General features: G+C 52.7%; 1 protein-coding gene across 1 annotated transcript; it reads right to left on the minus strand.

Annotated features, from left to right (window-relative positions):
• Nucleotides 1-2,056: 2,056 nt before the first annotated feature.
• Nucleotides 2,057-25,121, minus strand: LOC140392140 (secreted frizzled-related protein 2-like). Its single transcript, XM_072477484.1, has 4 exons — nt 24,697-25,121; nt 13,822-14,723; nt 9,983-10,063; nt 2,057-2,484 (listed from the first exon to the last, which is right to left on the minus strand). The coding sequence occupies exons 2-4, from the start codon at nt 14,378-14,380 to the stop codon at nt 2,147-2,149; spliced, it is 978 nt and encodes a 325-aa protein (XP_072333585.1). The 5' UTR covers nt 14,381-14,723; nt 24,697-25,121; the 3' UTR covers nt 2,057-2,146.
• Nucleotides 25,122-26,114: the final 993 nt, after the last annotated feature.

A 26,114-nucleotide genomic window follows, 5' to 3' on the forward strand; every position in this document is an offset into this window, starting at 1 on the left:
AGGCAGAGGTGGATAGATTCTTGGTAAGTGACGGGGTGATAGGTTATCGAGGGGGGATGGGGAGGCGGGATACAGATTTGAGGTTGCTATCACATCAGCCATGATCTTATTAAATGGCGGAGGAGGCTTGAGGGGCAGAATGGGCGACTCCTGCTCCTTGTTCCTCTGCTTATATATCCCTCTGGTGGAGCAGCCTCGGGAGGGCAGCACATTTATAGGAGAGCACAGAGCGTTCCACACCAACTAGATGTCAAAGTGGCAGAAACAGAAGCCGGCAGGTAGGGAGAGGAGGTGGTCAGAGGCAGGGGGAGGTGGTCAGAGGCTGGGGGAGGTGGTCAGAGGCTGGGGGAGGTGGTCAGAGGCAGGGGGAGGTGGTCAGAGGCTGGGGGAGGTGGTGAGTTGAGGAGCAGGCAGGCAGGGAGAGGAGGTGGTCAGAGGCAGGGGGAGGTGGCTAGAGGCAGGGGGAGGTGGCTAGAGGCAGGGGGAGGTGGTCAGAGGCAGGGGGAGGTGGTCAGAGGCAGGGGGAGGTGGTCAGAGGCAGGGGGAGGTGGTCAGAGGCAGGGGGAGGTGGTCAGAGGCAGGGGGAGGTGGTCAGAGGCAGGGGGAGGTGGCCAGAGGCAGGGGGAGGTGGTCAGAGGCAGGGGGAGGTGGTCAGAGGCAGGGGGAGGTGGTCAGAGGCAGGGGAGGTGGTCAGAGGCAGGGGGAGGTGGTCAGAGGCAGGGGGAGGTGGCCAGAGGCAGGGGGAGGTGGCCAGAGGCAGGGGGAGGTGGTCCGAGGCAGGGGGAGGTGGTCAGAGGCAGGGGGAGGTGGTCAGAGGCAGGGGGAAGTGGTGAGTTGAGGAGCAGGCAGGCAGGGGGAGGTGGTCAGAGGCAGGGGGAGGTGGTCCGAGGCAGGGGGAGGTGGTCAGAGGCAGGGGGAGGTGGTCCGAGGCAGGGGGAGGTGGTCCGAGGCAGGGGGAGGTGGTCCGAGGCAGGGGGAGGTGGTCAGAGGCTGGGGAAGGTGGCCAGAGGCAGGGGGAGGTGGTGAGTCGAGGAGCAGGCAGGCAGGGGGAGGTGGTCAGAGGCAAGGGGGGTGGTCCGAGGCTGGGGGAGGTGGTCCGAGGCTGGGGGGGATGGTCAGAGGCAGGGGGGGTGGTCAGAGGCTGGGGGGTGGTCAGAGGCGGGGGGGTGGTCCGAGGCTGGGGGGGGTGGTCAGAGGCAGGGGGGGTGGTCAGAGGCAGGGGGGGTGGTCAGAGGCTGGGGGGGTGGTCAGAGGCTGGGGGGGGGGCTGGTCCGAGGCTGGGGGGGTGGTCAGAGGCGGGGGGGGGGTGGTCAGAGGCGGGGGGGTGGTCAGAGGCTGGGGGGGTGGTCCGAGGCTGGGGAGGGGTGGTCAGAGGCAGGGGGGGTTGTCAGAGGCAGGGGGGGTGGTCCGAGGCTGGGGGAGTGGTCCGAGGCTGGGAGGGGGGTGGTCAGAGGCTGGGGGGGTGGTCAGAGGCTGGGGGGGTGGTCAGAGGCGGGGGGGTGGTCAGAGGCTGGGGGGGTGGTCAGAGGCAGGGGGGGTGGTCCGAGGCTGGGGAGGGGTGGTCAGAGGCAGGGGGGGTTGTCAGAGGCGGGGGGGTGGTCAGAGGCTGGGGGAGTGGTCCGAGGCTGGGAGGGGGGTGGTCAGAGGCTGGGGGGGTGGTCAGAGGCTGGGGGGGTGGTCAGAGGCGGGGGGGTGGTCAGAGGCTGGGGGGGTGGTCAGAGGCAGGGGGGGTGGTCAGAGGCTGGGGGAGTGGTCCGAGGCTGGGGGAGTGGTCCGAGGCTGGGGGAGTGGTCCGAGGCTGGGAGGGGTGGTCAGAGGCAGGGGGGGTGGTCAGAGGCGGGGGGGGTGGTCAGAGGCGGGGGGGTGGTCAGAGGCAGGGGGGGTGGTCCGAGGCTGGGGGGGGTGGTCAGAGGCAGGGGGGGTGGTCAGAGGCGGGGGGGTGGTCAGAGGCTGGGGGGGTGGTCCGAGGCTGGGGGGGGTGGTCAGAGGCGGGGGGGGTGGTCAGAGGCGGGGGGGTGGTCCGAGGCTGGGAGGGGTGGTCAGAGGCAGGGGGGGTGGTCCGAGGCTGGGGGGGTGGTCCGAGGCTGGGGGAGTGGTCCGAGGCTGGGGGAGTGGTCCGAGGCTGGGGGAGTGCTTGTGAGGTGTATTACTGATCAGCTCCTATAATGGCCAGCTTTTGGCAGCGAGCTCTCTTGAATCCTCTGGACATCCTCCGGAAGTCCCTCTTGCCTCCTCGCCAGTGCCTCACGCTGGTGATGAGCAGCCTGCCCTCCACCTGCTTCCTCCCCATTACCAGATAGGATGAAGTCAGGTCCCTCAGCTCATCGCAGGTACAGTGGGAGCCTCCGGCTAACCACAGCTCCATCCTCACCTCCCCACTCGCAGTCCAACCCTCTAACCCAAACACAACCCTGCTCCGGCCTTCCGGAATGATCTTGGCGTCTCCATTCAGATAGGTCATTTCTTGTACTTTCATCTTCAGCGCTATGAGAGCCACCCAGAAAAAAAGACAAGAGAGAGAGAGGAATCAATTACAGTTTCTGGAACATTTTTCACAGTAACTTCATTTGAAACCGACTTGTGACAATAAACGTTTTCATTTCATTTCATTTTTCATCATCTCAGAGAATTCCAAGTGGATTCACAATTCACAAGTGGGGGGACTTACGTCCAAATAACAGGATGATAGAGGTTCATTTAATATATCATCTGTGAGAAGATATCAACAACAGTGCAGCACTCCCTCAGCACTGACCCTCTGACAGTGCAGCACTCCCTCAATACTGACCCTCTGACAGTGCAGCACTCCCTCAGTACTGACCCTCTGACAGTGCGGCACTCCCTCAATACTGACCCTCTGACAGTGCAGCACTCCCTCAGTACTGACCCTGACAGTGCGGCACTCCCTCAGTACTGACCCTCTGACAGTGCAGCACTCCCTCAGTACTGACCCTCTGACAGTGCGGCACTCCCTCAGTACTGACCCTCTGACAGTGCAGCACTCCCTCAGTACTGACCCTCTGACAGTGCAGCACTCCCTCAGCACTGACCCTCTGACAGTGCAGCACCCTCCTCAGTGCTGATCCTCTGACAGTGCAGAACCCCTTCAGTACCGACCCTCTGACAGTGCGGCACTCCCTCAGTACTGACCCTCTGACAGGGCAGCACTCCCTCAGCACTGAACCTCTGACAGTGTAGCACGCCCTCAGTACTGACCCTCTGATAGTACAGCACTCCCTCAGTACTGACCCTCTGACAGTGCAGCACTCCCTCAGTACTGACCATCTGACAGTGCAGCACTCCCTCAGAACTGACCCTCTGACAGTGCGACACTCCCTCAGTACTGACCCTCAGACAGTGCAGCACTCCCTCAGTACTGACCCTCAGACAGTGCAGCGCTCCCTCAGTACTGACCCTCTGACAGTGCAGCGCTCCCTCAGTACTGACCATCTGACAGTGCGGCACTCCCTCAGTACTGACCCTCTTACAGTGCAGCACTCCCTCAGTACTGACCCTCAGACAGTGCAGCACTCCCTCAGTACTGACCCTCTGACAGTGCAGCACTCCCTCAGTACTGACCCTCTGACAGTGCGGCACTCTCTCAGTACTGACCCTCTGAACAGTGCAGCACTCCCTCAGTACTGACCCTCTGACAGTGCGGCACTCTCTCAGTACTGACCCTCTGACAGTGCAGCACTCCCTCAGTACTGACCATCTGACAGTGCAGCACTCCCTCAGTACTGACCCTCTGACAGTGCAGCAAACCCTCAGTACTGACCCACTGACAGTGCAGCACTCCCTCAGTATTGACCCTGTGACAGTGCAGCACTCCCTCAGTACTGACCATCTGACAGTGCAGCACTCCCTCAGTACTGACCCTCTGACAGTGCGGCATTCCCTCAGTACTGACCCTCTGACAGTGCGGCACTCCCTCAGTACTGGGTTGTGCATGCTTTCTGCAGAGAGTCTTGAACCGCTGACCTTCTGATTGGGAGAGAGTTCATGCTGAGCTGCAATTGATACTTCTCTGAGTGTCCATTAAGGCCATTCTACTGACCTTCGTTCTTGCGAATAAAATTCTCTTCTTTGTTTTCAAATCCTCCGAAGAACCTGCCCCTCTCTTAAGCTGGAATCTCCTCCAGCCCCAAAAGCCTCCGAGATCTCTTTTCTCCGACAATTCAGTCCCTTGAGTATCCCTGATTTTATTTGTAGAATTATTACTGGATATTCTTTCAGTAGCTGAGTCGCTAAGCTATGGAATTCCCTCCCTCAACATCTCCACCTCTCCCTCAATCTCTCCGCCTCTCCCTCAAATCTCTGCCTCACTAAACCTCTCTGCCTCTCTCTAAACCTCTCCGCCTCTCTAAACCTCTCCGCCTCTCTAAACCTCTCCACCTCTCTTTAAACCTCTCCGCCTCTCTAAATCTCTCCGCCTCTCTAAATCTCTCCGCCACTCTAAACCTCTCCGCCTCTCTAAACCTTTCCACCTCTCTTTAAACCTCTCCGCCTCTCTAAATCTCTCCGCTTCTCTAAACCTCTCCGCCTCTCTAAACCACTCCGCCTCTCTAAACCTCTCCACCTCTCTTTAAACCTCTCCGCCTCTCTAAATCTCTCCGCCTCTCTAAACCTCTCCACCTCTCTAAACCTCTCCACCTCTCTTTAACCTCTCCGCCTCTCTTTAACCTCTCCGCTTCTCTCTAAACCTCTCCGCCTCTCTAAACCTCTCCGCCTCTCTAAACCTCTCCGCCTCTCTAAACCTCTCCGCCTCTCTAAACCTCTCCGCCTCTCTAAACCTCTCCACCTCTCTTTAAACCTCTCCGCCTCTCTAAATCTCTCCGCCACTCTAAACCTCTCCCCCTCTCTAAACCTTTCCACCTCTCTTTAAACCTCTCCGCCTCTCTAAATCTCTCCGCTTCTCTAAACCTCTCCGCCTCTCTAAACCTCTCCGCCTCTCTAAACCTCTCCGCCTCTCTAAACCTCTCCGCCTCTCTAAACCTCTCCGCCTCTCTAAACCTCTCCGCCTCTCTAAACCTCTCCGCCTCTCTAAACCTCTCCGCCTCTCTAAACCTCTCCACCTCTTTAAACCTCTCCGCCTCTCTAAATCTCTCCGCCTCTCTAAACCTCTCCACCTCTCTTTAAACCTCTCCGCCTCTCTAAATCTCTCCGCCTCTCTAAACCTCTCCACCTCTCTAAACCTCTCCACCTCTCTTTAAACCTCTCCGCCTCTCTCAATCTCTCCGCTTCTCTAAACCTCTCCGCTTCTCTCTAAACCTCTCCGTCTCTCTAAACCTCTCCGCTTCTCTAAACCTCTCCGCTTCTCTCTAAACCTCTCCGCATCTCTCTAAACCTCTCCGCCTCTCTAAACCTCTCCACCTCTCTAAATCTCTCCGCCTCTCTAAATCTCTCCGCCTCTCTAAACCTCTCCACTTCTCTCTAAACCTCTCCACTTCTCTCTAAACCTCTCCACTTCTCTCTAAACCTCTCCGCATCTCTCTAAACCTCTCCACCTCTCTAAACCTCTCCCCTTCTCTAAACCTCTCCGCTTCTCTCTAAACCTCTCCGCATCTCTCTAAACCTCTCCGCCTCTCTAAACCGCTCAGCCTCTCTAAATCTCTCCGCCTCTCTAAACCTCTCCACTTCTCTCTAAATCTCTCCGCCTCTCTAAACCTCTCCGCTTCTCTCTAAACCTCTCCGCCTCTCTAAACCGCTCCACCTCTCTAAACCGCTCCACCTCTCTAAATCTCTCCGCCTCTCTAAACCTCTCCACTTCTCTCTAAACCTCTCCGCATCTCTGTAAACCTCTCCGCTTCTCTCTAAACCTCTCCGCCTCTCTAAACCTCTCCACCTCTCTTTAAACCTCTCCGCCTCTCTAAATCTCTCCGCCTCTCTAAACCTCTCCGCCTCTCTAAACCTTTCCACCTCTCTTTAAACCTCTCCGCCTCTCTTTAAACCTCTCCGCCTCTCTAAACCTCTCCGCCTCTCTAAACCTCTCCGCCTCTCTAAACCTCTCCGCCTCTCTAAACCTCTCCGCCTCTCTAAATCTCTGCGCCTCTCTAAACCTCTCCACCTCTCTTTAAACCTCTCCGCCTCTCTAAATCTCTCCGCCTCTCTAAACCTCTCCACCTCTCTAAACCTCTCCACCTCTCTAAACCTCTCCACCTCTCTTTAAACCTCTCCGCCTCTCTCAATCTCTCCGCTTCTCTAAACCTCTCCGCTTCTCTCTAAACCTCTCCGTCTCTCTAAACCTCTCCGCTTCTCTAAACCTCTCCGCTTCTCTCTAAACCTCTCCGCATCTCTCTAAACCTCTCCGCATCTCTCTAAACCTCTCCGCCTCTCTAAACCTCTCCACCTCTCTAAATCTCTCCGCCTCTCTAAACCTCTCCACTTCTCTCTAAACCTCTCCGCATCTCTCTAAACCTCTCCGCATCTCTCTAAACCTCTCCGCATCTCTCTAAACCTCTCCACCTCTCTAAACCTCTCTAAACCGCTCCACCTCTCTAAACCGCTCCGCCTCTCTAAACCTCTCCGCTTCTCTCTAAACCTCTCCGCCTCTCTAAACCTCTCCGCTTCTCTCTAAACCTCTCCGCCTCTCTAAACCGCTCCGCCTCTCTAAACCTCTCCACCTCTCTTTAAACCTCTCCGCCTCTCTAAATCTCTCCGCCACTCTAAACCTCTCCACCTCTCTAAACCTCTCCAACTCTCTAAACCTCTCCGCCTCTCTAAACCTCTCCACCTCTCTAAACCTCTCCACCTCTCTAAACCTCTCCACCTCTCTAAACCTCTCCACCTCTCTAAACCTCTCCACCTCTCTAAACCTCTCCACCTCTCTAAACCTCTCCCCTTCTCTAAACCTCTCCGCTTCTCTCTAAACCTCTCCGCATCTCTCTAAACCTCTCCGCCTCTCTAAACCCCTCCACCTCTCTAAATCTCTCCGCCTCTCTAAACCTCTCCGCTTCTCTCTAAACCTCTCCGCCTCTCTAAACCTCTCCGCCTCTCTAAACCTCTCCGCCTCTCTCAACCTCTCCGCCTCTCTCAACCTCTCCACCTCTCTAAACCTCTCCGCTTCTCTCTAAACCTCTCCGCCTCTCTAAACCTCTCCACCTCTCTAAACCTCTCCGCTTCTCTCTAAACCTCTCCGCCTCTCTAAACCGCTCCACCTCTCTAAATCTCTCCGCCTCTCTAAACCTCTCCACTTCTCTCTAAACCTCTCCGCATCTCTGTAAACCTCTCCGCTTCTCTCTAAACCTCTCCGCCTCTCTAAACCTCTCCACCTCTCTTTAAACCTCTCCGCCTCTCTAAATCTCTCCGCCTCTCTAAACCTCTCCGCCTCTCTAAACCTCTCCGCCTCTCTAAACCTTTCCACCTCTCTTTAAACCACTCTGCCTCTCTAAACCTCTCCGCCTCTCTAAACCTCTCCGCCTCTCTAAACCTCTCCGCCTCTCTAAACCTCTCCGCCTCTCTAAACCTCTGCGCCTCTCTAAACCTCTCCACCTCTCTTTAAACCTCTCCGCCTCTCTAAATCTCTCCGCCTCTCTAAACCTCTCCACCTCTCTAAACCTCTCCACTTCTCTTTAAACCTCTCCGCCTCTCTCAATCTCTCCGCTTCTCTAAACCTCTCCGCTTCTCTCTAAACCTCTCCGTCTCTCTAAACCTCTCCGCTTCTCTAAACCTCTCCGCTTCTCTCTAAACCTCTCCGCATCTCTCTAAACCTCTCCGCATCTCTCTAAACCTCTCCGCATCTCTCTAAACCTCTCCGCCTCTCTAAACCTCTCCACCTCTCTAAATCTCTCCGCCTCTCTAAACCTCTCCACTTCTCTCTAAACCTCTCCGCATCTCTCTAAACCTCTCCGCATCTCTCTAAACCTCTCCACCTCTCTAAATCTCTCCGCCTCTCTAAACCTCTCCGCTTCTCTAAACCTCTCCGCTTCTCTCTAAACCTCTCCACCTCTCTAAACCTCTCCCCTTCTCTAAACCTCTCCGCTTCTCACTAAACCTCTCCGCATCTCTCTAAACCTCTCCGCCTCTCTAAACCGCTCCACCTCTCTAAATCTCTCCGCCTCTCTAAACCTCTCCACTTCTCTCTAAATCTCTCCGCCTCTCTAAACCTCTCCGCTTCTCTCTAAACCTCTCCGCCTCTCTAAACCGCTCCACCTCTCTAAATCTCTCCGCCTCTCTAAACCTCTCCACTTCTCTCTAAACCTCTCCGCATCTCTCTAAACCTCTCCGCTTCTCTCTAAACCTCTCCGCCTCTTTAAACCTCTCCACCTCTCAAAGTCTCTCCGCCTCTCTAAACCTCTCCGCTTCTCTCTAAACCTCTCCGCATCTCTCTAAACCTCTCCGCATCTTTTTAAACCTCTCCGCTGCTCTCTAAACCTCTCCGTCTCTCTAAACCTCTCCGTCTCTCTAAACCTCTCCGTCTCTCTAAACCTCTCCACCTCTCTAAACCTCTCCACCTCTCTAAACCTCTCCACCTCTCTAAACCTCTCCACCTCTCTAAACCTCTCCACCTCTCTAAACCTCTCCCCTTCTCGAAACCTCTCCCCTTCTCTCTAAACCTCTCCGCATCTCTCTAAACCTCTCCGCCTCTCTAAACCGCTCCACCTCTCTAAATCTCTCCGCCTCTCTAAACCTCTCCACTTCTCTCTAAATCTCTCCGCCTCTCTAAACCTCTCCGCTTCTCTCTCAACCTCTCCGCCTCTCTAAACCGCTCCACCTCTCTAAGTCTCTCCGCCTCTCTAAACCTCTCCACTTCTCTCTAAATCTCTCCGCCTCTCTAAACCTCTCCGCTTCTCTCTAAACCTCTCCGCCTCTCTAAACCGCTCCACCTCTCTAAATCTCTCCGCCTCTCTAAACCTCTCCACTTCTCTCTAAACCTCTCCGCATCTCTCTAAACCTCTCCGCTTCTCTCTAAACCTCTCCGCTTCTCTCTAAACCTCTCCGCCTCTCTAAACCTCTCCACCTCTCTAAACATCTCCGCCTTTCTAAACCTCTCCGCTTCTCTCTAAACCTCTCCGCATCTCTCTAAACCTCTCCGCATCTCTTTAAACCTCTCCGCTTCTCTCTAAACCTCTCCGTCTCTCTAAACCTCTCCGTCTCTCTAAACCTCTCCACCTCTCTAAATCTCTCCGCTTCTCTAAACCTCTCCACCTCTCTAAACCTCTCCGCTTCTCTAAACCTCTCCGCCTCTCTAAACCTTTCCGCCTCTCTTTAAACCTCTGCGCACCTCTCTAAACCTCTCCACCTCTCTCTAAACCTCTCCGCCTCTCTAAACCTCTCAACCTCTCTAAGTCTCTCCGCCTCTCTAAACCTCTCCGCTTCTCTAAACCTCTCCGCTTCTCTAAACCTCTCCACCTCTCTAAACCTCTCCACCTCTCTAAACCTCTCCACCTCTCTAAACCTCTCCACCTCTCTAAACCTCTCCACCTCTCTTTAAACCTCTCCACCTCTCTAAATCTCTCCGCCTCTCTCAATCTCTCCGCTTCTCTAAACCTCTCCACCTCTCTAAACCTCTCCGCATCTCTCTAAACCTCTCCACTTCTCTCTGAACCTCTCCGCCTCTCTAAACCTCTCCACCCCTCTCTAAACCTCTCCACTTCTCTCTGAACCTCTCCGCCTCTCTAAACCTCTCCACCTCTCTAAATCTCTCCCCTTCTCTAAACCTCTCCACCTCTCTAAACCTCTCCGCATCTCTCTAAACCTCTGCGCACCTCTCTGAACCTCTCCCCCTCCCTCTAAACCTCTCCCCCTCTCCCTCTCCTCCTTTAAGGCACTTTGTCTAAGCTGTCTTTTTGACCAGTCTTTTGGTCACCTGTCCTGATGCCCCATCATTACACTCGGTGGTAATTCTTCTTTCAACATGCTCCTGTGAAGCACCTTGGGATGTTTTACTATGTTATCGGCGCTATCTGAATGCAGATTGAAATAGTCTAATGAAACCCACCCTCCCTCGCTGAGGGCAAAAGGCCCTTTAGCTGAATCTTACCAAAGTCATTTTTGCAGAATTGTTCGAGAATGTTGCTCGAGGCGTCTCCCTCAGATTTGCAGGCACGGCAGATTTTTGACTCTGAAATATAGAAGCATGGCAGGTTAATCCGATTCAAATATCAATGCTGCACTCAGCAACCCATCCAGGGGAACCTGAGAACTCAACATCTTACATTAAGCAGGCGTGATTCCAATGATACGATAAACCATCTGCTGTTGGGAGCTGGTTTGGATGGACTGGACCACTTCAGTGGACCGTAAAGAGCACAGAACTGGGACAATTGCAGCAAGTGCCAAGGCCTCTTCAGCATCACCTCCCAAACTTCAACTTCCACCACCTCGAATATCATTCCCGCCTTGACTGCTTGAATCAAACAGCATGCCCTTTTAATTGTCGATAAAACGCAGAGTACAGGCCGTATTCAACCAGCCCTCACTTGCAAAATTTAAAAAAAATATCTGCTGTTTGATGTGATTCTGCACTTGCTGAATGATCCTGAGTGCGCTAATAGCTTTCACCAACAGCCAACTGAAGATTAGTTCAGATGTAACATGGCCCATTTACACATGCTAGAAGTGACATACACTCATACACAGAGACTCATTCTCTGCAAACAAAAGGAATATGCTCAAGCCTTGCGCCTTTCATGAATTATCCAGGAACTTGGAAAGCCTAGAGCTCTGCATTACAATCTCCATGGCAATGCCTCAGCCAATCAGAGTTGACTTGCTAACCAATCAGCACCGTTTTCCCCTGTAGTATAGATTGCCGTGATTATTTGAAATTTGGCATTCTTGTGTTGTCCTGCTAAGTGTAAGGTGAAAAGCTTTGACAAAATATCTCTCTTTTCAGCAATATTCAACTCGTGCACTCCCTCTAAAACCTTCACATCCTTCTTTTGTGAGGACCACGATGAATACAGCATGACTTTATAGACTCAAACAGAAAGTCACTTATATTTCCAACAATATTTACACAGCACCAGCAGTTCACTACTTGTTCTCTCTCTAGCCCGTACCACACTGGCCAGCTCTATTTATACAGCTGCAAAGCTAACGATTGCCCCACTCCCCTCATTAGGGGAGCTCATATTCCTGAAGTGTCTCAGGGTAACCAATTATCCCCAGCTAATAGGATCTGAGCAGGTTATAACACCTTCCTAAGCTGGGTTCCCAGAATTGGACACCCATTAAATTTTTAAAAAAAAATTTAGAGTACCCAATTCATTTTTTTCCAATTAAGGCACAGTTTAGCGAGGCCTTACCCTGCACATCTTTGGGTTGTGGAGGTGAAACCCACGCAAACACGGGGAGAATGTGCAAACTCCACACGGACAGTGACCCAGGGCCGGGATTCGAATCCGGGTCCTCAGCGCCGCAGTCCCAGTGCTAACCACTGCGCCACATGCCGCCCCCTCACTTTTGTACTTGAGGTCCCTGTGCTGATTGTCCTTTTAAGGCAAACAAAATAAGAGAGGAGGTGAAACGCAAAGCAATTCTCCTCAGTGTTTATGGAACTCAGATCTATAACCTTATTCGCAGTCTTACAGCCCCAAACACGCCTGACTCCAAATCATTTAGTCAGCTTGTGGATTTAATCAAGGCTCAATTGTAACTTCAACGATCAGTCATACTCCAGAGAGTCAAATTCAATGCAAAGGTGAGAGCCTCAAGCGAATGAATCGATCACGACTTACATTGTGAAACTGAAGCAATTATTGGAGTATCGTGGGTTTGGAGCCACCCTAAATGACAAATTACGGGATAGGTTAGCCTGTGATGCGAACAATGACGCTATTCAACGCAGAACTGATGCAGAGGTTGACATATTTTACACGCGTAATGGAGATAGCGTTGGCCATGGAACGTGCTGAAATAGATGCAGACAACTGCAGAGGTCAGAGAAAGGCACCATTCACCAGGTAGGCCAAGAACCTCAGCCAGTAAGGGCACCAAAACTGCCAAAGCAGCTGCGAAACGGGAAACAATTTCAGACACCGCAAAGTCAAAAAGTCAGTCACACTTAAAGTGGAACGTTACCGACGTGGGGGTGACCACACACCTGAATCACGTCGGTTTAAGGAGGCTGACTGTTGTTATTGTCACAAAAGAGGACGTTTGATAAAGCAGGGCAGAGCTCAGTCAAGATTGCCGAGTAATCGATCAACCAGGGTGTTACAAGTATACAATGTGGCACAGCCTAGCACCAGTGATTCTGGTATCCACTCTCTGTGTCATGGAAAAACAGGAATGGTCGCCCCTGTTACTGTAACACTCCGGGTAAATTGGAAGCCTCTTCAGATGGAAGTGAGGGCAGCACGGTGGCGCGGTGGTTAGCGCTACTGCCTCAGGGGGCTGAGGACCCAGGTTCGATCCCACTTTCCGTGTGGAGTTTGCACATTCTCCCCGTGTTTGTGTGGGTCTCAACCCCACAACCCAAAGATGTGCAGGGTAGGGGGATTGGCCTCGCTAAATTGCTCCTTAATTGGAAAAATAATTGGGGACTCTAAATTTATTAAAAAATAGATGGAAGTGGACACAGGGGCATCAGTCACTGTGATGAGGGAGCATACATTTCAATACCTAAGACAGACGGCGCGATCCTCCGCTCCCGCGCCTGTTTGGAGAATCGCCTGGGTCGCCAAATTTTCCCGCCACGCCGGTCCGACGCCCTCCCGCAATTCACGGAAGCGGCCAGATCGGCACCAACGCGTTTTGCGCGGCGCGGTCCAGTGAATTGCCCGAGACAGCCAAAATGGCGATTCACCGGTACCCCCGCGATTCTCAGAGCCGGATGGGCCGAGCGGCCTGCCCAAAACGGCGGGTTCCCCCCCCCCGGCGCCGTCCACACCTGGTCGCTGCCGGCGGGAACAGGACGGGAACGCTGGGTGGGGGCGGCCTGCAGGGGGGGGGGGGGGGAGGGGGGATCCTGCACCGGGGTGGGGGGGGCTCAAGTGGGGTCTGGCCCGCCATCGGTGCCCACCGATCGGCGGGCCGGCCTCTCTGAAGGAGGACCTCCTTTCTTCCGCAGCCCCGCAAGATCCGTCCGACATCTTCTTGCGGGGCGGACTCGGAGAGGACGGCAACCACGCATGCGCGGGTGATGCCAGTTATGCGGCGCCGGCCGTGTCATGTATGCGGCGCCGCCTTGACGCGGCGCCAAGGCCTGGCGCGTGTAAATGACGTGGCGCCGCTCCTAGCCCATTATCGGGCCCTGAATCGGTCAGGATAGGGGCCGTGTCGCGCCATCGTGAACCTCGACGGCGCAAACACTCTGCCTCCATTTCAGAGAATCCCGCCCAGTGAGTCCAACCATTGAACTTGAAGAGCATTTCAACCAAGTTGAAGATGTATACAGAAAAGGCACCACGACGGTACCTGTACGACATGGAAACAGTCTACCCAGCTCCCAGTGATAATAATTATAAAAATAAATAAATTTAGAGTACCCAATTATTTTTTTCCAATTAAGGGGCAATTCAGCGCGGCCAATCCACCTACCCTGCGCATCTTTGGGTTGTGAGGGCGAAACCCACGCAGACACGGGGAGAATGTGCAAACTCCACACAGACGCCAGGATCGAAGCTGGGACCTCGGTGCGTGAGGCAGCAGTGCTAACCACTGCGCCACCGCGCTGCCCTCCCAGTGATAATAATGACGGATGGAGAACCAAGCCAGGTCTGTTTATAAACTTCAGGATCCATTGTTAACCTTTTTAAAGATAAAACATTTGGAAATACTCAGCAGGTTAGACAGTATCTGTGGAGAGAGACAGAGATAATATTGCAGGTTGATGATCTCCTGTCCGAACCAATGAACAATCAAAGGGTGACTCACCTTCCTGTTGGACTCTCGCCTCCTCCGAGGTGGCGGATGGGATGCAAAGGTCATCATCCACTGGGAAGTGGTTACAATCCAACATGTCCGGCCAAGGGAAGCCAAAGGCCGACATCACAGGGGTACAGCTATCTCTGACTGCCAGGCACAGAGACCGGCAAGGCTGGATCGACTCCTGCAGTTCACTGAGGCAGACTGGAGCAAAGAGGGAGCAGAGGAATTTTCTGGTGTCGGAGTGACATTGCTTGTTGAGCAGAGGAACCCAGGAGCTGGCTTGCTGCAGGACCTCCTTCATGGTCTCATGTCCCAGGAGGTTGGGGAGCCTCATCTCACTGTACCCGACCCCGTGGCACAGTGCCATGGTGCGGGGGATGGGCTTGCAGTTGGTCCGCCTGAACTCCAAGGACCCTAGGCCAAAGCTGGTCCCCTCAGACTCACCGTGGTCGAGGGTGTGAACCGAGCCAATGGCCAGGAGGAATAACATCAGGATCCTCAGACCAGACAATGCTGGTCCTTTCTCCAACCAATCGAGGGTTTGTGTCTGCACAAATATGGGCATTGCTTGACTCTCTTGTTGACCAATCAAATAAGTTCTCCTTGAATTGAAGGTGTGAAGGTTGTTGTTGGGAGCGCAAAAGGATTTGCAGAGCAAGCAATCTTCCTCAGCTTGATGGTCTTGGAGGAACAGGTTGAAAGGAACAGACCAAAACCTTCAACTTTGGAAAAGCTGTCCAGTCATGAGTGCGTTTTGGGCAGTGTCAGGTCGAGGTTCTGGGCATCGCATAAACTCGCTCTTTCACTGCACCAGGTCAAAGACAATTCGTCCTCAATTGTACTCAGTCTTCAGCTTCGCATTCACTTTCAGGAGATCACACTATCCCTCTCTCTCTCCTCACTGGATCCTGCAAATGAGAAGAAATGACTTCACTGGCCGCATTGAACGTTCCTGATCAGCAAAACATTCAGACAGCGAATTCAACATTCGTATCTCATTCAGTAAGTTCATCAGTTCATGTGCAGGTAAAACTGAGCATATCAAGACCATAGAAAAAAACATTTTAATGACCATAGATAGTGTTAGATACAGAGTAAAGCTCCCTCTACACTGTCCTCATCAATCACTCCCAGGACAGGTACAGCACGGGGTTAGATACAGAGTAAAGCTCCCTCTACACTGTCCACATCAATCACTCCCAGGACAGGTACAGCAGGGGGTTAGATACAGAGTAAAGCTCCCTCTACACTGTCCCCATCAAACACTCCCAGGACAGGTACAGCAGGGGGTTAGATACAGAGTAAAGCTCCCTCTACACTGTCCCCATCAAACACTCCCAGGACAGGTACAGCACGGGGTTAGATACAGAGTAAAGCTCCCTCTACACTGTCCCCATCAAACACTCCCAGGACAGGTACAGCACGGGGTTAGATACAGAGTAAAGCACCCTCTACAGTGTCCCCATCAAACACTCCCAGGACAGGTACAGCACAGGGTTAGATACAGAGTAAAGCTCTCTCTACACTGTCCCCATCAAACACTCCCAGGACAGGTACAGCACGGATTAGATACACAGTAAAGCTCCCTCTACATGGTCCCCACCAAATGCTCCCAGGACAGGTACAGCACGGGGTTAGATATAGAGTAAAGCTCCCTTTACACTGTCCCCATCAAACACTCCCAGGACAGGTACAGCACGGGGTTAGAGACAGAGTAAAGCTCCCTCTACACTGTCCTCATCAATCACTCCCAGGACAGGTACAGCACGGGGTTAGATACAGAGTAAAGCTCCCTCTACACTGTCCTCATCAATCACTCCCAGGACAGGTACAGCAGGGGGTTAGATACAGAGTAAAGCTCCCTCTACACTGTCCCCATCAAACACTCCCAGGACAGGTACAGCAGGGGGTTAGATACAGAGTAAAGCTCCCTCTACACTGTCCCCATCAAACACTCCCAGGACAGGTACAGCACGGGGTTAGATACAGAGTAAAGCTCCCTCTACACTGTCCCCATCAAACACTCCCAGGACAGGTACAGCAGGGGGTTAGATACAGAGTAAAGCTCCCTCTACACTGTCCCCATCAACACTCCCAGGACAGGTCCAGCACGGGGTTAGGTACAGAGTAAAGCTCCCTCTACACTGTCCCCATCAAACACTCCCAGGACAGGTACAGCACGGGGTTAGATACAGAGTAAAGCTCCCTCTACACTGTCCTCATCAATCACTCCCAGGACAGGTACAGCACGGGGTTAGATACAGAGTAAAGCTCCCTCTACACTGTCCCCATCAAACACTCCCAGGACAGGTACAGCACGGGGTTAGATACAGAGTAAAGCACCCTCTACACTGTCCCCATCAAACACTCCCAGGACAGGTACAGAACCGGGTTAGATACAGAGTAAAGCTCCCTCTACACTGTCCCCATCAAACACTCCCAGGACAGGTACAGCACAGGGTTAGATACTGAGTAAAGCTCCCTCTACACTGTCCCCATTAAACACTCCCAGGACAGGTACAGCACGGGGTTAGATACAGAGCAAAGCTCCCTCTACACTGTCCCCATCAAACACTCCCAGGACAGGTACAGCACGGGGTTAGATACAGAGTAAAGCTCCCTCTACACTGTCCCCATCAAACACTCCCAGGACAGATACAGAACGGGGTTAGATACAGAGTAAAGCTCCCTCTACACTGTCCCCATCAAACACTCCCAGGACTGGTACAGCTTGGGGTTAGATACAGAGTAAAGTTCCCTCTACACTGTCCCCATCAAACACTCCCAGGACAGGTACAGCACGGGGTTAGATACAGAGTAAAGCTCCCTCTGCACTGTCCCCATCAAACACTCCCAGGACAGGTACAGCATGGGGCTAGATACAGAGTAAAGCTCCCACTACACTGTTCCCATCAAATGCTCCCAGGACAGGTACAGCACGGGGTTAGAGACAGAGTAAAGCTCCCACTACACTGTCCCCATCAAACACTCCCAGGACAGGTACAGCACGGGGTTAGATATAGAGTAAAGCTCCCTCTACACTGTCCCCATCAAACACTCCCAGGACAGGTACAGCACGGGGTTAGATACAGAGTAAAGCTCTCTCTACACTGTCCCCATCAAACACTCCCAGGACAGGTACAGCACGGGGTGAGAGACAGAGTAAAGCTCCCTCTACACTGTCCCCATCAAACACTCCCAGGACAGGTACAGCACGGGGTTAGATACAGAGTAAAGCTCCCTCTACACTGTCCCCATCAAACACTCCCAGGACAGGTACAGCAGGGGGTTAGATACAGAGTAAAGCTCCCTCTACACTGTCCCCATCAAACACTCCCAGGACAGGTACAGCACGGGGTTAGATACAGAGTAAAGCTCCCTCTACACTGTCCCCATCAAACACTCCCAGGACAGGTACAGCACGGGGTTAGATACAGAGTAAAGCTCCCTCTACACTGTCCTCATCAATCACTCCCAGGACAGGTACAGCACGGGGTTAGATACAGAGTAAAGCTCCCTCTACACTGTCCCCATCAAACACTCCCAGGACAGGTACAGCAGGGGGTTAGATACAGAGTAAAGCTCCCTCTACACTGTCCCCATCAAACACTCCCAGGACAGGTACAGCAGGGGGTTAGATACAGAGTAAAGCTCCCTCTACACTGTCCCCATCAAACACTCCCAGGACAGGTACAGCACGGATTAGATACACAGTAAAGCTCCCTCTACATGGTCCCCACCAAATGCTCCCAGGACAGGTACAGCACGGGGTTAGATAGAGAGTAAAGCTCCCTTTACACTGTCCCCATCAAACACTCCCAGGACAGGTACAGCACGGGGTTAGAGACAGAGTAAAGCTCCCACTACACTGTCCCCATCAAACACTCCCAGGACAGGTACAGCACGGGGTTAGAGACAGAGTAAAGCTCCCTCTACACTGTCCCCATCAAACACTCCCAGGACAGGTACAGCACGGGGTTAGATACAGAGTAAAGCTCCCTCTACACTGTCCCCATCAAACACTCCCAGGACAGGTACAGCAGGGGGTTAGATACAGAGTAAAGCTCCCTCTACACTGTCCCCATCAAACACTCCCAGGACAGGTACAGCACGGGGTTAGATACAGAGTAAAGCTCCCTCTACACTGTCCTCATCAATCACTCCCAGGACAGGTACAGCACGGGGTTAGATACAGAGTAAAGCTCCCTCTACACTGTCCCCATCAAACACTCCCAGGACAGGTACAGCACGGGGTTAGATACAGAGTAAAGCACCCTCTACGCTGTCCCCATCAAACACTCCCAGGACAGGTACAGCACGGGGTTAGATACAGAGTAAAGCTCCCTCTACACTGTCCCCATCAAACACTCCCAGGACAGGTACAGCACGGGGTTAGATACTGAGTAAAGCTCCCTCTACACTGTCCCCATTAAACACTCCCAGGACAGGTACAGCACGGGGTTAGATACAGAGTAAAGCTCCCTCTACACTGTCTCCATCAAACACTCCCAGGACAGGTACAGCACGGGGTTAGATACTGAGTAAAGCTCCCTCTACACTGTCCCCATTAAACACTCCCAGGACAGGTACAGCACGGGGTTAGATACAGAGCAAAGCTCCCTCTACACTGTCCCCATCAAACACTCCCAGGACAGGTACAGCACGGGGTTAGATACAGAGTAAAGCTCCCTCTACACTGTCCCCATCAAACACTCCCAGGACTGGTACAGCTCGGGGTTGGATACAGAGTAAAGCTCCCTCTACACTGTCCCCATCAAACACTCCCAGGACAGGTACAGCACGGGGTTAGAGACAGAGTAAAGCTCCCTCTACACTGTCCCCATCAAACACTCCCAGGACAGGTACAGCACGGGGTTAGGTACAGAGTAAAGCTCCCTCTACACTGTCCCCATCAAACACTCCCAGGACAGGTACAGCACGGGGTTAGATACAGAGTAAAGCACCCTGTACACTGTCCCCATCAAACACTCCCAGGACAGGTACAGCACGGGGTTAGATACAGAGTAAAGCTCCCTCTACACTGTCCCCATCAAACACCCCCAGGACAGGTACAGCACAGGGTTAGATACTGAGTAAAGCTCCCTCTACACTGTCCCCATTAAACACTCCCAGGACAGGTACAGCACGGGGTTAGATACAGAGCAAAGCTCCCTCTACACTGTCCCCATCAAACACTCCCAGGACAGGTACAGCACGGGGTTAGATACAGAGTAAAGCTCCCTCTACACTGTCCCCATCAAACACTCCCAGGACAGATACAGAACTGGGTTAGATACAGAGTAAAGCTCCCTCTACACTGTCCCCATCAAACACTCCCAGGACTGGTACAGCTCGGGGTTAGATACAGAGTAAAGTTCCCTCTACACTGTCCCCATCAAAAACTCCCAGGACAGGTACAGCACGGGGTTAGATACAGAGTAAAGCTCCCTCTGCACTGTCCCCATCAAACACTCCCAGGACAGGTACAGCATGGGGCTAGATACAGAGTAAAGCTCCCACTACACTGTTCCCATCGAATGCTCCCAGGACAGGTACAGCACGGGGTTAGAGACAGAGTAAAGCTCCCACTACACTGTCCCCATCAAACACTCCCAGGACAGGTACAGCACGGATTAGATACACAGTAAAGCTCCCTCTACATGGTCCCCACCAAATGCTCCCAGGACAGGTACAGCACGGGGTTAGATATAGAGTAAAGCTCCCTTTACACTGTCCCCATCAAACACTCCCAGGACAGGTACAGCACGGGGTTAGAGACAGAGTAAAGCTCCCACTACACTGTCCCCATCAAACACTCCCAGGACAGGTACAGCACGGGGTTAGATATAGAGTAAAGCTCCCTCTACACTGTCCCAATCAAACACTCCCAGGACAGGTACAGCACGGGGTTAGATACAGAGTAAAGCTCTCTCTACACTGTCCCCATCAAACACTCCCAGGACAGGTACAGCACGGGGTTAGAGACAGAGTAAAGCTCCCTCTACACTGTCCCCATCAAACACTCCCAGGACAGGTACAGCACGGGGTTAGATACAGAGCAAAGCTCCCTCTACACTGTCCCCATCAAACACTCCCAGGACAGGTACAGCAGGGGGTTAGATACAGAGTAAAGCTCCCTCTACACTGTCCCCATCAAACACTCCCAGGACAGGTACAGCACGGGGTTAGATACAGAGTAAAGCTCCCTCTACACTGTCCCCATCAAACACTCCCAGGACAGGTACAGCACGGGGTTAGATACAGAGTAAAGCTCCCTCTACACTGTCCTCATCAATCACTCCCAGGACAGGTACAGCACGGGGTTAGATACAGAGTAAAGCTCCCTCTACACTGTCCCCTAACAAACACTCCCAGGACAGGTACAGCAGGGGGTTAGATACAGAGTAAAGCTCCCTCTACACTGTCCCCATCAAACACTCCCAGGACAGGTACAGCAGGGGGTTAGAGACAAAGTAAAGCTCCCTCTACACTGTCCCCATCAAACACTCCCAGGACAGGTACAGCACGGGGTTAGATACAGAGCAAAGCTCCCTCTACACTGTCCCCATCAAACACTCCCAGGACAGGTACAGCACGGGGTTAGATACAGAGTAAAGCTCCCTCTACACTGTCCCCATCAAACACTCCCAGGACAGATACAGAACTGGGTTAGATACAGAGTAAAGCTCCCTCTACACTGTCCCCATCAAACACTCCCAGGACTGGTACAGCTCGGGGTTAGATACAGAGTAAAGTTCCCTCTACACTGTCCCCATCAAAAACTCCCAGGACAGGTACAGCACGGGGTTAGATACAGAGTAAAGCTCCCTCTGCACTGTCCCCATCAAACACTCCCAGGACAGGTACAGCATGGGGCTAGATACAGAGTAAAGCTCCCACTACACTGTTCCCATCGAATGCTCCCAGGACAGGTACAGCACGGGGTTAGAGACAGAGTAAAGCTCCCACTACACTGTCCCCATCAAACACTCCCAGGACAGGTACAGCACGGATTAGATACACAGTAAAGCTCCCTCTACATGGTCCCCACCAAATGCTCCCAGGACAGGTACAGCACGGGGTTAGATATAGAGTAAAGCTCCCTTTACACTGTCCCCATCAAACACTCCCAGGACAGGTACAGCACGGGGTTAGAGACAGAGTAAAGCTCCCACTACACTGTCCCCATCAAACACTCCCAGGACAGGTACAGCACGGGGTTAGATATAGAGTAAAGCTCCCTCTACACTGTCCCAATCAAACACTCCCAGGACAGGTACAGCACGGGGTTAGATACAGAGTAAAGCTCTCTCTACACTGTCCCCATCAAACACTCCCAGGACAGGTACAGCACGGGGTTAGAGACAGAGTAAAGCTCCCTCTACACTGTCCCCATCAAACACTCCCAGGACAGGTACAGCACGGGGTTAGATACAGAGCAAAGCTCCCTCTACACTGTCCCCATCAAACACTCCCAGGACAGGTACAGCAGGGGGTTAGATACAGAGTAAAGCTCCCTCTACACTGTCCCCATCAAACACTCCCAGGACAGGTACAGCACGGGGTTAGATACAGAGTAAAGCTCCCTCTACACTGTCCCCATCAAACACTCCCAGGACAGGTACAGCACGGGGTTAGATACAGAGTAAAGCTCCCTCTACACTGTCCTCATCAATCACTCCCAGGACAGGTACAGCACGGGGTTAGATACAGAGTAAAGCTCCCTCTACACTGTCCCCTAACAAACACTCCCAGGACAGGTACAGCAGGGGGTTAGATACAGAGTAAAGCTCCCTCTACACTGTCCCCATCAAACACTCCCAGGACAGGTACAGCAGGGGGTTAGATACAGAGTAAAGCTCCCTCTACACTGTCCCCATCAAACACTCCCAGGACAGGTACAGCACGGATTAGATACACAGTAAAGCTCCCTCTACATGGTCCCCACCAAATGCTCCCAGGACAGGTACAGCACGGGGTTAGATATAGAGTAAAGCTCCCTTTACACTGTCCCCATCAAACACTCCCAGGACAGGTACAGCACGGGGTTAGAGACAGAGTAAAGCTCCCACTACACTGTCCCCATCAAACACTCCCAGGACAGGTACAGCACGGGGTTAGAGACAGAGTAAAGCTCCCTCTACACTGTCCCCATCAAACACTCCCAGGACAGGTACAGCACGGGGTTAGATACAGAGTAAAGCTCCCTCTACACTGTCCCCATCAAACACTCCCAGGACAGGTACAGCAGGGGGTTAGATACAGAGTAAAGCTCCCTCTACACTGTCCCCATCAAACACTCCCAGGACAGGTACAGCACGGGGTTAGATACAGAGTAAAGCTCCCTCTACACTGTCCCCATCAAACACTCCCAGGACAGGTACAGCACGGGGTTAGAGACAGAGTAAAGCTCCCTCTACACTGTCCCCATCAAACACTCCCAGGACAGGTACAGCACGGGGTTAGATACAGAGCAAAGCTCCCTCTACACTGTCCCCATCAAACACTCCCAGGACAGGTACAGCAGGGGGTTAGATACAGAGTAAAGCTCCCTCTACACTGTCCCCATCAAACACTCCCAGGACAGGTACAGCACGGGGTTAGATACAGAGTAAAGCTCCCTCTACACTGTCCCCATCAAACACTCCCAGGACAGGTACAGCACGGGGTTAGATACAGAGTAAAGCTCCCTCTACACTGTCCTCATCAATCACTCCCAGGACAGGTACAGCACGGGGTTAGATACAGAGTAAAGCTCCCTCTACACTGTCCCCTAACAAACACTCCCAGGACAGGTACAGCAGGGGGTTAGATACAGAGTAAAGCTCCCTCTACACTGTCCCCATCAAACACTCCCAGGACAGGTACAGCAGGGGGTTAGATACAGAGTAAAGCTCCCTCTACACTGTCCCCATCAAACACTCCCAGGACAGGTACAGCACGGATTAGATACACAGTAAAGCTCCCTCTACATGGTCCCCACCAAATGCTCCCAGGACAGGTACAGCACGGGGTTAGATATAGAGTAAAGCTCCCTTTACACTGTCACCATCAAACACTCCCAGGACAGGTACAGCACGGGGTTAGAGACAGAGTAAAGCTCCCACTACACTGTCCCCATCAAACACTCCCAGGACAGGTACAGCACGGGGTTAGAGACAGAGTAAAGCTCCCTCTACACTGTCCCCATCAAACACTCCCAGGACAGGTACAGCACGGGGTTAGATACAGAGTAAAGCTCCCTCTACACTGTCCCCATCAAACACTCCCAGGACAGGTACAGCAGGGGGTTAGATACAGAGTAAAGCTCCCTCTACACTGTCCCCATCAAACACTCCCAGGACAGGTACAGCACGGGGTTAGATACAGAGTAAAGCTCCCTCTACACTGTCCCCATCAAACACTCCCAGGACAGGTACAGCACGGGGTTAGATACAGAGTAAAGCACCCTCTACGCTGTCCCCATCAAACACTCCCAGGACAGGTACAGCACGGGGTTAGATACAGAGTAAAGCTCCCTCTACACTGTCCCCATCAAACACTCCCAGGACAGGTACAGCACGGGGTTAGATACTGAGTAAAGCTCCCTCTACACTGTCCCCATTAAACACTCCCAGGACAGGTACAGCACGGGGTTAGATACAGAGCAAAGCTCCCTCTACACTGTCCCCATCAAACACTCCCAGGACAGGTACAGCACGGGGTTAGAGACAGAGTAAAGCTCCCTCTACACTGTCCCCATCAAACACTCCCAGGACAGGTACAGCACGGGGTTAGGTACAGAGTAAAGCTCCCTCTACACTGTCCCCATCAAACACTCCCAGGACAGGTACAGCGCGGGGTTAGATACAGAGTAAAACTCCCTCTACACTGTCCCCATCAAACACTCCCAGGACAGGTACAGCACGTATTAGATACACAGTAAAGCTCCCTCTACATGGTCCCCACCAAATGCTCCCAGGACAGGTACAGCACGGGGTTAGATATAGAGTAAAGCTCCCTTCACACTGTCCCCACCAAACACTCCCAGGACAGGTACAGCACGGGGTTAGAGACAGAGTAAAGCTCCCACTACACTGTCCCCATCAAACACTCCCAGGACAGGTACAGCACGGGGTTAGATACAGAATAATGCTCCCTCTACACTGTCCCCATCAAACACTCCCAGGACAGGTACAGCACGGGGTTAGGTACAGAGTAAAGCTCCCTCTACACAATTGCAGTCATTGATTGTCTGGTCTCTTTGATAACATCTCCTGTATCAAACATTCAAAGTTTCATTATTTTCAGTCATGATGTGGAGATGCCGGCGTTGGACTGGGGTGGGCACAGTAAGAAGTCTTGCAACCCCAGGTTAAAGCCCAACAGGTTTGTTTTGAATCACTAGCTGTCGGAGCGCAGCTCCTTCCTCGGTGAAAGAGAAAGATCGACTCCGAGAGAAGGACAGAGAGAGAGAGAACAATCGACCAGGCAGCGGCAAGGAGACAGTCTAAGAGAGAGAGAGAGAGATTCAGGGAGAGAGTAAAAGTTAGAGGCAGAGAGATGGAGAGGCAGAGAGAGAGGGAGAGATCGGGAGAGGTAGAGACTGGGAGAGGGATGGGTAGATAGAGGTAACAAGATACAGATATGAAGAAATAGAAGAGAGAGACAGAGGAGCAAGACAGGGAGAGAAAAAAATATAGAAAAGTAGAGAAGTAGAAAAAGGGTGGGCGAGAAATGTCGTGAAAGGAGGTGGGACTCAGAAGGGAGAGGCAGAAACATGTAGCGAAAGAAAGAGAGGAAAGTCCCACTGACGAAGGAACATTGAAGGAGTGACTGAGAATTAGAGGAAAGGGAGGAAATAGCTGAAAGACGGAGAGAGAGGCAGAGATGGGTCCTGACCTTGTATCTGTTTGAATCTTCACACTCTCGTTGGCCAAAGTGTTAGGGATCCTCTGCCCAGTCTTTCCTCTTTCAGCTCCACACTCCCCCCAGCTCTCTCTCCCAGTTTGTACTGGGGCTGCTGACAGCTCAGGATTTGCAGCTTTTCGCAGCTGCTGCCGAGAGTTGGGGCCGAGAGGTTTTTGTGAAAGAGGGAGTCATTTCATGTGCACGTTAAAATTACCACATAATAAATCTTGCAGCAACTCCGGACTGACTGCCAGACAGCCATTGTCCTGCTTTGCTTGAGGTCCTTTAATAGTTTGTGCTCTGCCAGGGCTGGAGGGGGTGGGCGGGGGGGTGTTGATCGAGGCCTGAGCTCTGCACGTTGGATGGGAAGGGATGGTTTTCGCTCAGCAAAGGTAAAAAAACACACAGGCGACCCCGTGAAGGAGACGGTCAAGCGCAGACTGAGGGACCCACGCGAGCCACACCTTCTGACCCTGGGGGGGGGGGGCGGGGGAATGACACAGACATCTCTCTGCGACTCACTCCCCAACACTTAGAGTGCTCTGCTTCTCCCCAATGTCCTGTGCACAAAGAAGCCTGTAATTGTCAGAGGAACCAGCCTGTGTTAAATTACAGGGAATTATTGACGAATTAGGCACTGGAGCCACGCACTGTGCTAAAATATAAGGCTTTATTATGAAACCTCTGTTGGCTAACAATCAGTTTAGTTAAAAACAACAGTTTTTGGCTCCTGGCAGCAAGAGGAATGTACCCATCATTTTTTAAAGATGTCCTCGTTTTGCAGTGAACATGCTGCCAGGGTCATATTATTCACGTAGTAATCCTCGGGGAGGGAGGTGGTGGTGTTGTATTGTCATTGGACTAGTGATTCAGTGCCACAGGCTAATGGGTTCGAATCTCACCCTGGCAAAAGGTGACATTTGAATTCAGTAAAATTCTGGAATTCATAGAATTTACAGTGCAGAAGGAGGCCATTCGGCCCATCGAGTCTGCACCGGCCCTTGGATAGGACACCCTACCTAAGCCACTCCTCCACCCTATCCCCGTAACCCAGTAACTCTATCTACCCTTTTTGGACACTAAGGGCAGTTTATCACGGCCAATCCACCTAACCTGCACGTCTATGGAGTGTGGGAGGAAACCGGAGCGCCTGGAGGAAACCCACGCAGACACGGGGAGAACGTGCAGACTCCGCACAGACAGTGGACCAAGCCGGGAATCGAACCTGGGAACCTGGAGCTGTGAAGCAACTGTGCTAACCACTGTGCTACCGTGCCGCCCTAATTACAAATTACTCGTCTACTGACGACCATTGTTGACTAATGTCGCCCCACTGCAAGTCTACTGTCCGTATCCCGTCTGGTATACATGTGACTCCAGACCCACAGAAATGCGATGGACTTTTAACT

This window comes from Scyliorhinus torazame, chromosome 15 (assembly GCF_047496885.1).
Source record: "Scyliorhinus torazame isolate Kashiwa2021f chromosome 15, sScyTor2.1, whole genome shotgun sequence".
Taxonomy (NCBI): domain Eukaryota; kingdom Metazoa; phylum Chordata; class Chondrichthyes; order Carcharhiniformes; family Scyliorhinidae; genus Scyliorhinus; species Scyliorhinus torazame.